We start from the raw sequence: 16,022 nt of genomic DNA on the forward strand, positions 1-16,022 counted from the left end.
CTGAGTGTTGTTGCTGATCATGTCTTTTGTTTTACATGTATTAGGCAAGTTAAACATGAAGGCCTGTCTTTCATTGTGAACAATATAATTTAATTCATAAACCCTTGAGAACAACAGTTAAATATCTGCACAAGACCACATTGCATGTTGGTGTATGAATGTCTCCACTTGTATAAAGTGATATGCACATCGTAAAAACGACTTCAATCAATAACACAACCGATTGAGGTCTTATATGAAGTATTATTTTGTTATTTTAGAATTACTGTTGTATAACATTCCTTCAATAAATCCACAAACTTTAAATAATCTTTATTGTTACCACTTTTATTTATTTAATATTACTCATTACTCTCTCTCTCATTAGTATCATACTGATACAAGATGCCTGAAAAATAATATAGTAATAAGTGTTGGTATTGATTGAAACCGTGACCAGTGAACGGGAGGAAGACGGGACATCTCGGTGTATCTCTGCCTGGAAGCTGCACCTGCTGAACACCTGGGGAAAGTTAGAGAAGGTTGACACAGGGAGAGGAACATGTCTTGTCACAACCTTTGTCGACAGAAAACGTGCAAATATCCACTTTTTTTATTAACCTGCCTGAGTAGCGCTTGTTCAGCACCTTGTGACTTCTGAAGTTATTGACTACTGGTCAGTAGTGTTGCTGCTACCTGCAGCCTATATCTGTGATGGGTTGTGTCAAGAATATTTGCTGCATTTGTCTGTTTAGTTTTGTTGCGTGTTATTAAATTGGCGAAGGCGTTTTCTCAATTTGCTTGAACTGAATACTACTAAATGTTAATAAATCATTTAAGTGCTCGACAGTGATTTATCAGGTCTGCTGTTGTAAATGTTAATAAGTGAACCATGAAGCATTAATAAATCATGCATAAACATTAACGAAGCCACTGATTGCAGCCGCTATAACTGAGACAGTGGTACCGTCGTACTTTCTATCTGAGCTCGGTCTCTGTGGCGGATCCTGCAGCTGAGCAGAGTGACAGATATACATCCACTGACAGCACCGGTGGACGGACACTGGGAGCTGGAACATCACCGTCACACAGTGAAGGGGTTTCCCTTATATCAGCTGAACACAGGACCCCACCATTACCCTGCCACGTAGGGGACAGCAGAAGGAAAACGGCCACAGTCGAAAAAAATACTCCTACGCATATCGGCAAACGGTAAGAATTGGAAATGTAGAAATCAGTTAATTTTAGTTGACTAGTGCTGTTTGAGAATGTTTTTGTTTTGCCCGAACACCCCCGCAAACCACGGAACGTGGATAGTTCCTAAAATGGCGGCGGTTTCTGCCAGTGTTGAGTGAAACTTTCTTCATTTTAGCTAATATTTGGCGCTTTTCTAACGCGTTCTGTCGACTGCGGGCACGTGTTTAGTAATATAAACTTTATCGCGACACAGAGGCGCGTGACAGCGGTCGTTAGGGGACAGCGACGTCATCCTGGGTTCCGTTTTTGATCGACAAACCGCTGGGCTTCCCTCGAAGTTGACGGTGGCTGAGTGCCTGACATTGCGATCATACCGACTGTTGTTGTCATCAGATAGCTGAACGCGGAACCATCAGCTGAGACCAGACGTCGCCGAGTAGCTAGCTAACGATTCGATTCGGCGGACGGAGTTAGGGCAGGTCGAAGATCTCGAGGCCGTGTCACGTCAGCTGTCAGTGGGAACAGAGAGGTAGTGTTGGATGTCACCACGGCGCAGTGTCAGGCGGGATTTGGTTTGCTAGCATCGTGTAAGTGGCAGCTCATTTTCAGCCTTCTCTCTCCTCGGTGAACACTCACCTCCACTGTGTGTCTACAGGATGACTTTAATATGCTAGCTAGCTAGTAGCCAGCTGTCTGTATATCTGTACCAACACTTGTGTTGATAAAAAAACAAATACCCACATTTGTCATAGACCTCCTACATAGTAGGAACTTAATGGAGAAGCAGCTGTAGGCGACATGGTTTATTTTGATAAGTCAGTGACTATTTAATGATCTACTCGAGGTTAGGGACATTAAGATTCAGAAGTAAGGCCTGTGACTGTTCACTTTCTGTCTCTAAACATTGTTTTTAACTTTCATTTCCTGGTTTCCATGTGACGGACAGCCATCCTGGCAAATCAAATGGAGAAGCTCCAGGACCTTAGCCAATCAGAGCTACAGGATCTCCTGGACAACCCGGACAGGGTGGAGTCTATGGCTCTGGAGTCTGATGAGGTAAAAATGATGCCTTACTTTCCATAGGCTTCCATTTTCCAGTCTGGCTTTCAAAGAGGGTGAGCATTCATACAAAATGCCTCTGTGAAAAGTCAGGGTTTTGATCTACAACTTCTGGAAACTTGCGGGGTGTTTAGTTAATTGAACCTCTCAGTAATCACGTGACACAAACCATCCAGACTGTCGCTCTAATTAATTAAAAATCCAAACTGACTGTGTATCACGCCAGCTCCTCCTCCTGGTGTCATTGTACATATAGACACAATACAAATCAGCATCAGTTACTCTTAGCTCACAGTCACAGACTGACAACAACAGCACAGCACACAACAACACACTCATTACTGGAAAAATACAGTGGTGAGATGTGAGGAACTGTTTCAGCTGGCCCTGGTTCCTGCAGCGAAAGTCCCATTCATTTGTCCCATAGACAATATTAAAGAGGAAGTTCTGAAAACAAACTGTAAAACGAAGTTACTAGTAACTAAAGGTCAGAAACATCATGTTATTGATTGAAAATGTCAACTTCTCAAATCTTGTTCGAGGCTGAATCTGATCTAGAATATGAGAGTGGACAGGACAAGCATCTGCAGCAGCAAAGATTACAGCAGGATGTCTGTTCCCATTACATACTTATTGTATTAGTCTTTCAGTCACAGTCTATATATAATTTATTTTCCGTAGATGTGTCTGTTTATAGTTGAGTATGTGGGGAAAGATGCTGACTAAAGTGGAAAATGTCTGCTGCTAGGAAATACCAAAGCTATATATTATTCTGCTGTTGCCAAAAAACTGTACAGTAAACCTGCACCGTTGTGTGTTTGTATCCCGAAGTACATTAAATGCCTATAAGGTAGACTTTTTTGGGAGAACATGTTCCTGGAGTTGGAGCTTTGCAGCGAATCACCATATAAAGAAATCTGTGATGAACTGATGTCAGTTCATTGTAAAAGTATAACAAACTGTAAACCAGGTGTTCAGACACCTGAGTCTTTATCTCACTGGGATTATTTTTACATACGTTTATCTAGGGCTGGGTGATAAAACAACCACACATTGAATTTAGCTGAACTTATTTTTGCATTGGTAAACAACTCATACATGTCATTATTTCTCCTCAGAGGTCCCCTCCTCTCCAAAACAAACAGACCTGACAATTAAAACTTGAAAAAACACTGAATAAAGTGGTTTTATGTTAAAAATCATTTTTTTCTGGTGCTCCTCAGTGAATACAGGACATCGGGGGGCTGTTAGCTGTTAGCTGAGCTGCTGCTAACCTTAGCTGAGCTTGTTTTTATTGTGGGATTCCTTCAGTGTTCATCATTCAGATGGATTTACTGGTAGATGAATTATCCACAGAGGTGTCCTCCCCTAAACAAACAGACCAGACTCTTAAAATAACACTGGGTGGCTTTTTGCTCAGCTTGTTTCTCTAAGTGCTGAAGATCCAGACTTTTGATGACAAAAATCCTTCATTTGGTTTGATTTTAGATATTATTTAAAAAGCATCAGTGACGTGACTTGAATGACCATCTGGCCCACAGCCTACACTTACAAATACCCCTGGATTAGTTAGCTTTTGGCCATATCACCCAGTCCTACGTTTCCCTCATTGTTTGAATCTTTTTGTTTAAAATGTGCATCTAACATCTAACAACTTAAACCAACTTAGAATTAGGAACCTACACAATCTATTTTAACTACTAACGCACACAAGGAGCTAATTGGAGTCAAGAGTTAGCAAGCCAGAGGTCTGTACTACAAAAAGAGGTTACTGGCTTATCAGAGTAACTTAGTGACGTCAGGTGTAATTTCCTGATTAACCTGTACTACAAAGAGTGGACAGGTTTTACCTGAGGCCTGCTGCCGTGGTAATTTACGCTGTGTCTCTAAACTGATCCAAGCAGGTTATTTCTTATAAAAGAAATGATTCTTTTGTCTTCGTGTATTTATTTCTTTGCATTCTCCATTTCCTAAAATGAAAAACAGGTAGTGGATGGTAGATATATGTGGATAAAGGGATGGTGTTTTTATGCTCCAGTTTTTCCATTTCCAATTTGAAAAACTGGAACATTATTGTCTCTCCTGAAGGAAAATAAAGCAAAGGCTGTGATAATAACTATTACTGCAGATCACTATAGAAAAAACAGTTTTCCAAAGAGCATTATTATTATTATTATTATTATTATTATTATTAGGTACAGCTGGCAGAGACAGGGAGGGCTTTTTTTCTCATTCATAGCAGACTAAGATAATCAGTCTGTTTACAGACAGCTTTCCCTTTAGCTTGTTCATACTTTTTATTGGACTTTGAATGTTGAATGACACATTGAAGTATTGAGGGTTGGTGCCCAGTCTTTCAACCTACACCATGATCCCTCTGCCTTTAGTGACATCCACAAAGTGCTTTAAATGTAGTTGTTACCAGTGTTTGACATCTGTCTGTCTCCACTTCAGATTCAGAATATTCAGTTGGAGAGAGAGATGGCACTGGCAGCAAATCGCAGCCTGGCTGAGCAAAACCTGGACATGAAGCCTCGCCTGGAGTCTCAGAAGGAGGTGCTGGTGGAGAGATACTCTCAGCTGGAGGCTGTCAGAGAAACCTACAGACAGCACTGCTCCATGAGAGGTGGGAGTTGGGGGTGGGAGTCTAAGACCTCCTCACACTGATCGGTCGGTGTTAGGACAGTTGATATTATGACTCAGTTAAACACAGTTGACCATGTTGACTTGGACATGGACTGAGAGATGAGCTGAGGTACAGTCACTTAACATCACGAGTGTAATGGAGGATCAAACTTACAACCAACTTAGCCAATAACTGAGGTTGAACTGTGCTGCCATAAAACATGGAAAATGTCCAGGAGGTGGTGGAACAACTTCAGTGAGGGGTTTCAGTCTCTACTGTTATCCAAACATATTTCTCAACTTTGTGTAACCAAGTGGCCAATATGCCAAAATTTGGACATAATGTCACTGTGGTGCGGCAAACCAGTGAGTCAAGTTTTATGTTAATCAGAGAGAAATATGTGAAGATATGACATCACTTCCTGTGTATGAGAACAAGTTTTTCCATTGTAACTTTAAAAGTTTTTGTATGATCAGAACTCTTTTAGTAATTTGTCGTCATGAGAGGACACAGGTGATACATGCAAAGTTTCATGCTGTTTCACGTTTCTCACACTCGACGTCAGAGTAGTTTGGAAAAATAATTATATATTTCAGTATTTTGCAACCAAAGCACCCCCTAGTAGCTGATTGGCACCACATTTTTCACATTGACTCAGCAGGGCGTGACAAATTATTGGACCAAGTTTCATGCTAATGGCAGTCATTGCTGCCAAGATATGCTGTTCTCTCTGTTTTGACTGGACGCGACAGGCAGTGGTTATGAAAATTCTTCTGATAACTTTTCATCATGAGAATCCAGACATACGAAGTGGTTAGCTTGGTGCAGATTGGACATACAGCTTTGGAGGAGTTTGAAAAAATAGGTTTCATATTTTTGCAATTTTGTGGAAAGAAACTATAGCCAGAAATGTGGGTACAGTGTTTGAGTTATGGGCTAAAACATTTCTCTCTACACTGTTTTCACAATTCACAATTCACATCCAGTTTTCTTGTGCTGTGATCTTCAGTAAATATTGGTCTTCTCCTAACACAGTATCTCCTGTCATATTACCAAAATACAACATCATACATGATCTCTGTATATCACACCCCAGAATTTTAACGATAACCAAATGAACGTTTCCCTAAAACTGTACAATTCTAGGACACAAGTAGAACACATGAGAATGGTCTACGTTCACAGTCTCCAACATGACTGAACTATGGACAAGGATTTTCTCTTAATTTTGGGTGTAACAGAAAAATCTAATCTGATACGTGAAGATGTTGTAGATTGCTGTGGTTTTTCTGTATCCAGTCACACTTACCACTGTAATAATGTCACTACACACCAGATCCAGTTTTCCTGTTGGGATGTATTTTTATCTCTCTCTCTCTCTCTCTTCCTCCCATCCCCCACTCTTCCTCTTCTCCTCCTCAGATGGGATGGTGGGTCAGGTGTCTCCAGAGGCGTTGTTCTCCAGACTACAGACAGAGGGCAGCAAAACCGAGGCAGAGTCAGAGGTCAGTGTGTAACTGTGTAAGACTGCACACACACATGCAGGTGTTAGCAGCTGGCTTACAGCAGATTTTTCATGTTCGACATTTAGCTGACAATCTTCAGTTGGAAGGCCACAGATATGTGGCATAAGCAGCTGTGAGGAGATTTAAGGTTGAAGCAACAAATTACCAGGTTAAAAACACAGACACACATGACGGTGGCTGTGTAAGCTGCATACTTAATGCTCAGTTTAGGGCTACACAATTATGGCCACAATCATAATCACAGTTATTTTGATCAGCATTGAGACCATGATTATTTATCATGATTTTTCATCAATTTTTAGGGATTATTTCTTTTTGTGCCACATTCCACATGTGCCGCATGTCCTTATTCACAGTGCGTCTCTTAGAAGCTCCCTGCTCTGGTAATACTGTGATATATCATGATGTAGCTTCTTACATTAGCAGCAGTATCACAGCATGATGGTATTCTGTAAGATGCCTTGATAAATTCTCCAGTATTTCCTCACTGACAGCTAAGAAGGATCAAAGCCTGTCCTCTTGTCAGGGGTGTAGCAGGATTTATAGCACTTTTTTTAACAGCTTTTATTAAACTTAATGTGACAAATTGTCAACCTGACTCTCCTGTGTTGATCTCCATGCTGTATGTGTGCAGAGGCACAAAGAGACATACATTAAAGAGGTTATTTTCTACCAATCAAAGATGATCCAGAGAAATGGGAGGAACCTGAGCTAAATTTCAAGTGTCATAGCAAAGAGTCTGATTACTCACTCACTCACTGTGTTGTTTCAGTTACAGTCTCATTGCTAAAGTTCTGTTTTGCCCTTGTTATTATGGGATATTGAGTGTAGATTGATGAGGGTAAAAATGTTTTTTGTTTTTATTTTAGCTTTAGCATAAGACTTCAACTTAACAAAATGTGAAAAAAGTAAAGGGGTCTGAATACTTTCTGAATACACGCTATGTGCACTACATCATTGTCCAGACAAATTCATACATAAATGTAGATAAAAAGGATTCACTTAAACTTCACTTGATGTTTGAATGTCACTGTAGCCTAGATGGACAAGGTGTAGTCAATCTCATCTCATCATATCTAGACTGGACCTACTTATCCAGAGTTATTGTGACGAGGAGGCTTGGTACTTGCAGTGCTGTGATGTGCTCAGCAGGAATCACTGGGTGTGTGTGTGTGTGTGTCTGTCTGTCTGCAGGCTCTGGCTGATGAGTTTCTGGAGGGCTCTCTCCCATTGGATTCCTTCCTCGACCGCTTCCTCTCCCTGCGTTCCCTCGCTCACAAAAGACGGGTGCGGATAGAGAAACTCCAGGACATCCTGCGACAGAGGAGCGAGGGCAATCCCACCACCATGACATCATCAGTAGGCGTCAGCCAGGACCCCGCCACCACACCCTCCCCGTGGGATCAACAGACAACAACCGCGACGACGACAAATCAGCAGCAGCCGAACTCCAAACCTCAGTCCTCCAGTTACCAAAACGCCTCTCAGCCGGCGTCCTCGTCCGCAGGGTGCTCCTCCGGCCTCCCCTACAGTCCCTACCCTGTCTCCCCACCCAACCCTCCCCCTGCAGCAGCGGCGGCAGCGGCAGGCTCCGGTCCGGCCAACCCCTCGTCACAGTTCCCTCCCTACCCAGGTTCCGGCTCCCCTTTCGCCCCAGCAGGGAGCTACCCCAGCCCCAGGCCCGCTTTTGGGCCCGTGGCTTCGGCCTCCTGCCCTTACCCGACCCAACCCTCATTCCCTGCCCCACACCCAGGCTCAGCGTTTGGCCAGTACACCCCCAGCCACCCCCAGAGCGGCCCCGCACCCTACCCGGCCTCCTACAGCTACGGCGGCTACAGCTACCCCGCCGGGCCCAGCTATTCCAATTCTCAGTCACCAACGGGGAGACCCATCTACAGACCAGGATATGGAGTTCCACAGCCATACTCCTGAAAGCACTACTGCTCCTATGTCTCAAATCTTCTTCTCAATCCTTCCCTTCCTCACTGTCTCCCCCTTCTCTCCTCCCTCCCAGAGCTCTCTCTCTCTCTCCTTTGTCTTTTTACCTTTTCTGCCCTCCCTCTTCCTGTCCACCATACTCCCAGATTCAACAGGTGTCTTGCTTTACTTATCTTTGTTGCACTATTTCTATGTCTCTCTCTCTCTCTCTCTCTCTGTCTCTCTCTTCTTTCTCTTTCTCTCTCTTTCTCTTTCCTTTTCCCTCCCTCTGTCATCCTATAACCCCCCACTAGTCTCAGGTTGTTGCGTTGTGTTTAAATGTTAAAACACTTGTATATGGCCCATCATGCACTCACTCTCCTCCTTGTCTCCATCACTCCCTTTTACCTGATCTTCCATTTCAAGTGTGTGTGTGTGTGTGTGTGTGTGTGTGTGTGTGTGTGTTGCTATTTGGCAATCAGACAGACCTTACAAACACACAAGTGCACCCCACAAGACAAAAACATGACAGAGATCAGTGTTTGTAACACAACATCAGTGTCCAGTAGCTCTGTGACCAGAATCTGTCAGCTTCACATTGTTATTCAAGAGCACAGTCTGCACGGAGAAGCAGCTCCTGATGGAAGGTTTACGTCCTAGTTTTATCTCCACAGGGGCTCAGTGGACGAGTGAGTGGCTGTCACAGTATGGCTCCTACATTAGGTTCATTTAATATGCAGGGTTTGAGCTGTAGCTGCCTCGTATATCGGCTCTTCCAGGCTCCAAACATAGACGTGTCAGGTGATAAGAGTGGCAGGTAAAGTTCATGATACACAGTTACCTGTGGACAGTGGGCAGAAGATTCACCAGTAAGTCCAGAAACCAGTCACTCTTTATTTTCTTTAACCAAAGACAATGACACTGCTTTGTTTTGTTTCCTTGAATTTAACATTGACAGATGAAGTGAACTGCAGAGTTTGTTGCTCAGGCAAAGCTGACTGTTGAACTACTGTAGCTGACGAGCTAACTGCTAACACACTGGGAACTAGACAGCAGCCCCAGCTACAGGTGTCCTCTCTCTTTTAGCTCTGTTTTTGGTCTCTTATGGATTTCAAAGGGATATCTGGTTGTTTAGCTGCTAAATACTCCACTGCGCTCGGTCTCTACGAGCTGTGTCTGTCTGCTGTTTGCCGCTGAACCAGATAGTGCTTCATCAGAGCTTTTCTCTGAAAACAGCTGCTGCTGCTGCTGCTGGATAAATGGTTGGTGTGGGTGGAGTTTAGCAATGTGCTAAAGGAGGTATTTGAAAGAGCATGGTAATAATAGTTAGTGGGTTTGTCACTGCAAGCGACACCTTTTACTGCAGCTTAAAGAAATGGATGTCCTTCCTGTTTGTAGTGAATTCAAATGTTTAAGACCTCCCCAAGATTTTATCTCCATTTCTTGGTGCAGCTGGACACAGAGGCAGCTTTCATTTCCAGTTGTTTGCAGATGTTTGGTACCATCTGTTTGTAGTTTCAAACCGCTAGGAAGACAAAGTGAGACAGGAGCACTAGCAGATGATTTTAAAATGTTATAGCATGTGTTGCTGTAGAAGGCATCTTAGATTGCCCACTTGTCCGATGAAGTATTTCTGAGTCTTACGGCTGTCTTCACCTTTCAGAAGCTTGGGTCCCCCGTTTAGGAGACCTGGAGGTGGGATTAGACCAGGCCAGGCCTGTGTATCAACAAATCCCCTCTGATGAAGTGTGTGTTAAAACCTCACAGTCTTCTGTGTGTTAGAGGTGAAATATAGATAGTGTGGTGTGCTGTCCTCATCTCGCTCACCCTCCTCCTCTGTCCTCACCTCCGCTCCTCCTCTCTACATCTGCTTGTTGAACATGAACTGATGCTTGACAATGATTACCAGAAGAATATAGTTTTATTTCTATAAGTTCACACTATCAGTGAGAATACATGTGGTCTGTATAGTTCTATTGAGTGAAAATATAAAGGTTGGCGATCAATTCTGTGTCAATTTAATCAATTCAAATAATATCACTGGAATTGTAATGTAGGTAACTGATGAAAGATTATTAAATGGTGTTTTAGAGGTTTATACCACCTCTCTAAATTTCTATTACACTTCTCAAAATCATGTTTATCTGCTGCGTCTCCTCTCAGAGCAGTTAAACATGATCTGTCGTAGCGTCCCGGTCACGGCCTCCAGTCCTAAATGTCCTCCCCAGCTCCAGACATCGACCAGCTGAAGCAGGAGGATCAGTGTGAGATCTGCACTGTAGCAGTGTCAGGAGGTGTGTCTTCAAACTAAAGTGCCAATACTGTCACACTTATACAGTGAAAATATTCCTGTCATCAGTGATACGAGCTGTATGTTGAAGTGACTGAATTGAATCCAAATTGGTCCCAGCCTCTAAAACACTGTACTGCTATTAACACACCAGTGTTTTTGCTCCAAAAACCAAAAGAATGGAGTCAGTGAAGGGAGCTCAGACTGAGCGCTGAGGCGAGTCGGTCGTCGATTCAGAGTTAGAAAACATAAAGAGAGGTAGACAGTGGTTGTTCTGTAGCAGTTAGCAGCTGTGTGATTATAGGAAGGGCGGACCAGCAGCCAATCAGTGATCTCTGACAGTCTCTGGTACTAAAGCTGGCTGTAGTTTTTTCAGACACTGGTTTTGAGGTCCCTGGTTTCAGTTGTTAGTTAAATTAATGACATGGTAAAAAAACAAAAAAAAACAAACAAACTTTTGGACGTTTTAGGAGCAGGCGTGTCCGCTGCTGTTGTTTTTCTCTTCTTCTGTTAAAAACCTGTTTTCCAACTTAAGTTACAGTTTATCTGCTGCATCTCAGAGTTTGACCCCAGCGTCCATCCTCTGTGTTTTCATCATACTCCGAGCTGAAGTTGAGTGTGTGCTGTGTAATATAAAAAACATGAAAATGGATGTGTAGCATTTAACGGCTACAGCTTTGTATGTCAGAGGACTGATGGGAGCTGTGGTTGTATCTGTAGAGGATAGTGACTCTCCTGTCAGATCAGATCAGCGCTGTGTCAGACGTGTCTTTATCAGAAAGTGTCGTGGATCACTGATACATGGGCAGATGTTGGGGTGTCGCCCTGACAGGATAAACATTTTGGGTCAAACTCAGAATGAACGTCTGAACAGGCAGCCTTATCAAAGTCTTAATAATCTGAAACAAAAAGCATTAGTCTTAGATGAGTTTATATCTGGAGCATTGTCAGACGGAGAGGTCATAAATAAGAACAGTGTTTTGGATTGTCAGACTGTGGAAATCTCTGGACTGTGTTGCAGCAGCTCATCACTCAGTTTGTGTGACTGCAGGCTGCCGTCAGATGATTTACTAAACCAGGTGACAACATCAAACCTTCAGGGGTTAGGGTCCAAATGTTATTAAAGTATTAAACTAACTGCCAACTGTTTGGGAATGTAGCTAGGAATTAGTTTTATTTCTGTGTGCGTACATTAAGACATCTGTGTGTTTCAGTTTGTACTCGTGGAGTTCAGAGTGAGCTGGAAATATCACAGCTTATTTAGTTTAACACAACATTTTGTAATTTGCGGTATATTCCATTTATACTTGTGAAATGTCATTTAAAATCTTCTCAGTTCACATCAGCAGTTTGACCAAGTGTAAGGTCTATATCCTGTTAACGCTTTAAGCACTTCTACCTGTAGTTTACTAACAGCCAATCCTACATGGAGTTAAGACAGTGGTGAGTGAAACTCCACTCAGTCCTAATGAGGAGCAGCTGGTGCTGCAGGAGACGTCGTCAGTCTCTTTAGCTCTCTGTTCGCCTCTGACTGTCTGAACCAAAAACACACTCTGTGGTAACATATTAACCTTTACAGCTGCAGACTATTACCAGGTAGAAAGAAATAAACAGCAGCCAACCTGCCAGCCACAGTGTCTTCTTATTCCGAGCTGATCGTTAACTATTAGTAATGATTAATTAACAGTTAATAATCATTAGGTACAATGTACAAACTCTTTATTACTAGACCTTGCTCACCAACAGTTCATAACCAAACGTCTGAGAGATGTATCTGACGCTCTGGCCGAGCTCTCTGCTGCTGCCTCACAGCTCCACACGATGGCGCCAGCTGACACAGTCTGGATCTGACACTGTCACCACAGCCCCCGAACAGTGAGGGTGATCAGGTGTTGTGATCTGTTCACAGGACGCGATGTGCATGAAGAATAAAAGGCCCGCTGATGGTGCTCACATCGTCCTCTTGTTTAGTTCTGTCTTTTGCTCACCGCAGACGCAGAGCAGAGTCTCAGCTGGCCTCAGTTCAACAGGTTAAGATACTAAAATAACTCCTGAGCTTGACAAACTCTTCGTGTCCAGCTTTAGGACCTGGGTGATCCTCTCTGAGCGTCCCAGAGAGAGGATGACAGTAATAATAGTATCACAGTGTTTTAGAAGAAGCACAAGGGAGATGTTGTGTTAGTCTATCATGATTATTATCCAGAAGGAGGAAACATTCAGATGGTGAATCTGTTCTGATGCTGAGAAATTATACGATGACTGTAGATTGTTAAAGAGCCTTTTTTGTTTTCTTTCTCATTTTTTTGGGTTGTGAATAATTAAACTGGAGTTGATCTAAATACAAATGCTTTGAGTCATAATTTACTAGAAATTAAATGTTTTTCATATAACAACATTTAGAAATATAAAAGTTACTTTATCAACTCACAAAGCAAAATATGACAATTCATTTAGAAGATATTTAATAATACAAGGGAAATGTAGCCTAGATTTTCTTGTTATTTTAAAGCAAATTTGTTGCTTTAATATTAATCAGATTGAGTTGAGACTGTTTCTAATCATATTCTGTGTGTTAAACAGACTGTGAGCTCCAGTTTTACAAACACCCACACAACACGTGCTGCATCAACACTGCTGCCTCAAATACAGCTTCTCTGGTAAATGATCAAATCCATATTTCAGTGGAGTTACAGAGCTGGTCTTTACATTCAGTAAGAGTCACATTAGACGTCATGGAGGCAAAAATGTCAAACCAAAACGACCATATCTTAACGAGCTTTGTCTGAACACACTTTAACAACATGAGCCTGTGCAGGTTTAAACAGCCTCTCAGTCTGAGGACAGATGTGGACGGCTGCACAACAAGATACCTGTGCTTTCATCTGTGAGACATCAGGTTAGGTGACACCTGTCCTCTCCTGTCCCTCGGTCCTGTCCTCTCTCTCTCCTCACTCTGCAGCCTCTGGTAAAAACTCCACTGTGTCTCATCAGGCTGTCGCCAACTGTCGACCTCTCTCCAGCTCTGATGCTGTTGTCCCTTTTTGAGTTCGATCAGCAGGATGTGGTTTTCAGAGCGAGGTCCTGTTAAGTCAGGAACCACATGTCAAATTAGAAATCAGTCAATATACAAGAAAAAAACTCAAACGTGCTTTTTACAACATAAACAACAGTGACTTACTAATCTTGTGGTCAGTTCATTACATTAGTTTCATTTTTTTTTGTTCAAAAATTTTTGAAATATTTCTAAAAATTTGGATTCATATTGCACAGGACTGCAGCAAAATTAACTGATTAAATGTTCCCTGTTTACACAAGTTTTCAGAGACAGATTTCCTCTCATTGATCGTTATGTGTCACTCACTGTACAACCACTCAACAGAGTGTCAGTGGTTTGGGTTCAGAGATTATTGTTACTGACTGACATGTTTATTCTTCTCCAAACGTAAACATTAGTTTCATATCACCTCGAACAATTCACTGTTCATAACATATAAGACTGTTTTAACATACAGCTAAAGATTATTTTTATGATTGATTATCATCTTTTATAACTCAGTCAGTTGGTTCATAAATGTCATAAAATGGTGACAAACGTCCAAGATGACTTGTTTTTCATTCAGTTTATTATCACAGAACACTGAAGACACAGGAAACAGTTTTAGCATCTGAAATTACAAATAATCAATTATCAGAATTGTCACTGATCATTATTATTATTATTATTATTATTACTTATTATTATTACACTTTTTTATATGAAGTCATAAACACAGTACTACATATAAAATTTAAGAGTAAACAGTTTCATTTAAGGAATAAAACTTTAAAAAAATTATAACAGAAACTGTCAAAATTGAATTAAGGTGAATTTTCCAGGACACAGCAGTGACATGTGCGGAGCTTTCTGCTGCTCTGGTAAAGACTTCTACTGAAGATGGTTTTAATGTGAGATGTCATTTGTGAGACAAAGCACCTGATGTGAAATACCAGACGACACACTGTAATAAGTCACTGTAACATTTATATACTCTGTATAAATGTCTTTCTTCATAACAATTTGATTTGATGTTTTTAAGATCTCTGTGAGATGAGTGTTTGAAAAGAAAAAGTAGAGCTATCCGAGCTGTTTGAAGACACTCTGACTGACGGTGTGTGAGTAAAAAAGTTTTAAGTCTTGTAAATTTATTATTCCACTGTTACCATCTGAAGTGAATCTGAGGAGAAATTTAAACTCTTTCCTAAACATTTCCTAAACTCAGTTCAGATGTTTGTGTCTCCTGAGAAGAGGCGACCTGGGTGATATGTGTCCGCTGTGATGAGAAAGCTGATGCAGAGCAGAGAGGAGGAGGAGGAGGTGAAAGTCTGCGGGGCTTTTGTCGTCTCTACGGCCCCGTAAACCAGAGGCGAGGATGAAAGAAAACGAGAGCGGTGATGGTGATGGTGGAGTAGAGCGCTGAGATGAGTCAGGAGAAGATTTATCACCAGTGACAGTAGCAGGAGGTGATGTCTCACTCTTTCTACATTAACAAGGCTCCACACACTGAGCTGAAGCTTTGCATCAGGGAACACCAGGTTACACACTTTAACTTTTCATTCCTTTTGACTGCACTGAAAAAAACATGGCTGACATGAATATGACCCACTGTAGAATATACTGGAGCAGCACTGAGTGTTCAGATGATAGAGAAATCTAAAGTCCAGAGCAGTATTTACTATTTTATATATAATATAATATAATATATATATGAAATAATATAAAAATTATTAAATAATTATATACATATATGTATAAAATTTGAAATTACCTTAATTACTGAGCCCATGATAAACCCCAGACTGTGCAAAATTAAAAGAATAACATTACAGTTGAAAGAATATTTATTTATTTATTCAGCAACTGAAGAGTGAGAAAAATTATTTTTCAAATAATATTTATTTAAATTATTTTCTCTCATTTCAGCATCATCAGATGAAGCTGTCAGCAGCCTGCTGCTCACAAACTCAGTGCAGCTGAATAGTGGTCAAACTCTGTGAGCATGCAGGCTGATTTATTCATCTCTAATTTATCAGGCTGATTTATTATTTTGATTTATTTATCTCTGATTTATCAGGCTCATTTATTTATCAGGCTGATTTTTGGAGAAATGTGTCACTGGGCATTATGAAATATGGAGTCCTGTATTTAAGGATTTCACTCATTGTAAACAACATATATCATGTGAATGAAGAACTGAATGTTATTCCCACACAGACAGGATATGTTCTGTGTATCACTTGTTTCATATATTCAGGTAAATGAATCTGATGTTTACACTGAGTAAAATCCCCAACATGTATGATCCTGTCATACTGTGAAGAAAAAGCTCATTTTTCCAACCTTTGGTGAGACTGTGTAACTCTAACAAACGTAAAACATAAATGATACACA

At 41.3% G+C, this 16,022-nt stretch overlaps 1 protein-coding gene across 2 annotated transcripts; it reads left to right on the forward strand.

Annotated features, from left to right (window-relative positions):
• The first annotated feature begins 947 nt into the window (after window positions 1-947).
• Window positions 948-10,310, forward strand: LOC108889094 (vacuolar protein sorting-associated protein 37C). 2 transcript variants are annotated; one of them, XM_018685422.2, is made up of 5 exons: window positions 948-1,191; window positions 2,123-2,232; window positions 4,690-4,861; window positions 6,284-6,366; window positions 7,582-10,310. In XM_018685422.2, exons 2-5 carry the CDS (start codon window positions 2,140-2,142, stop codon window positions 8,317-8,319), a joined length of 1,086 nt encoding a protein of 361 aa, XP_018540938.1. In that variant the 5' UTR covers window positions 948-1,191; window positions 2,123-2,139; the 3' UTR covers window positions 8,320-10,310. The 2 variants fall into 2 exon arrangements, with proteins under 2 accessions (XP_018540938.1, XP_018540937.1); XM_018685421.2 differs by lacking the exon at window positions 948-1,191 and adding an exon at window positions 1,278-1,763.
• Window positions 10,311-16,022: the final 5,712 nt, after the last annotated feature.

Source organism: Lates calcarifer, unplaced genomic scaffold, assembly GCF_001640805.2.
Source record: "Lates calcarifer isolate ASB-BC8 unplaced genomic scaffold, TLL_Latcal_v3 _unitig_1455_quiver_1376, whole genome shotgun sequence".
Taxonomy (NCBI): domain Eukaryota; kingdom Metazoa; phylum Chordata; class Actinopteri; family Centropomidae; genus Lates; species Lates calcarifer.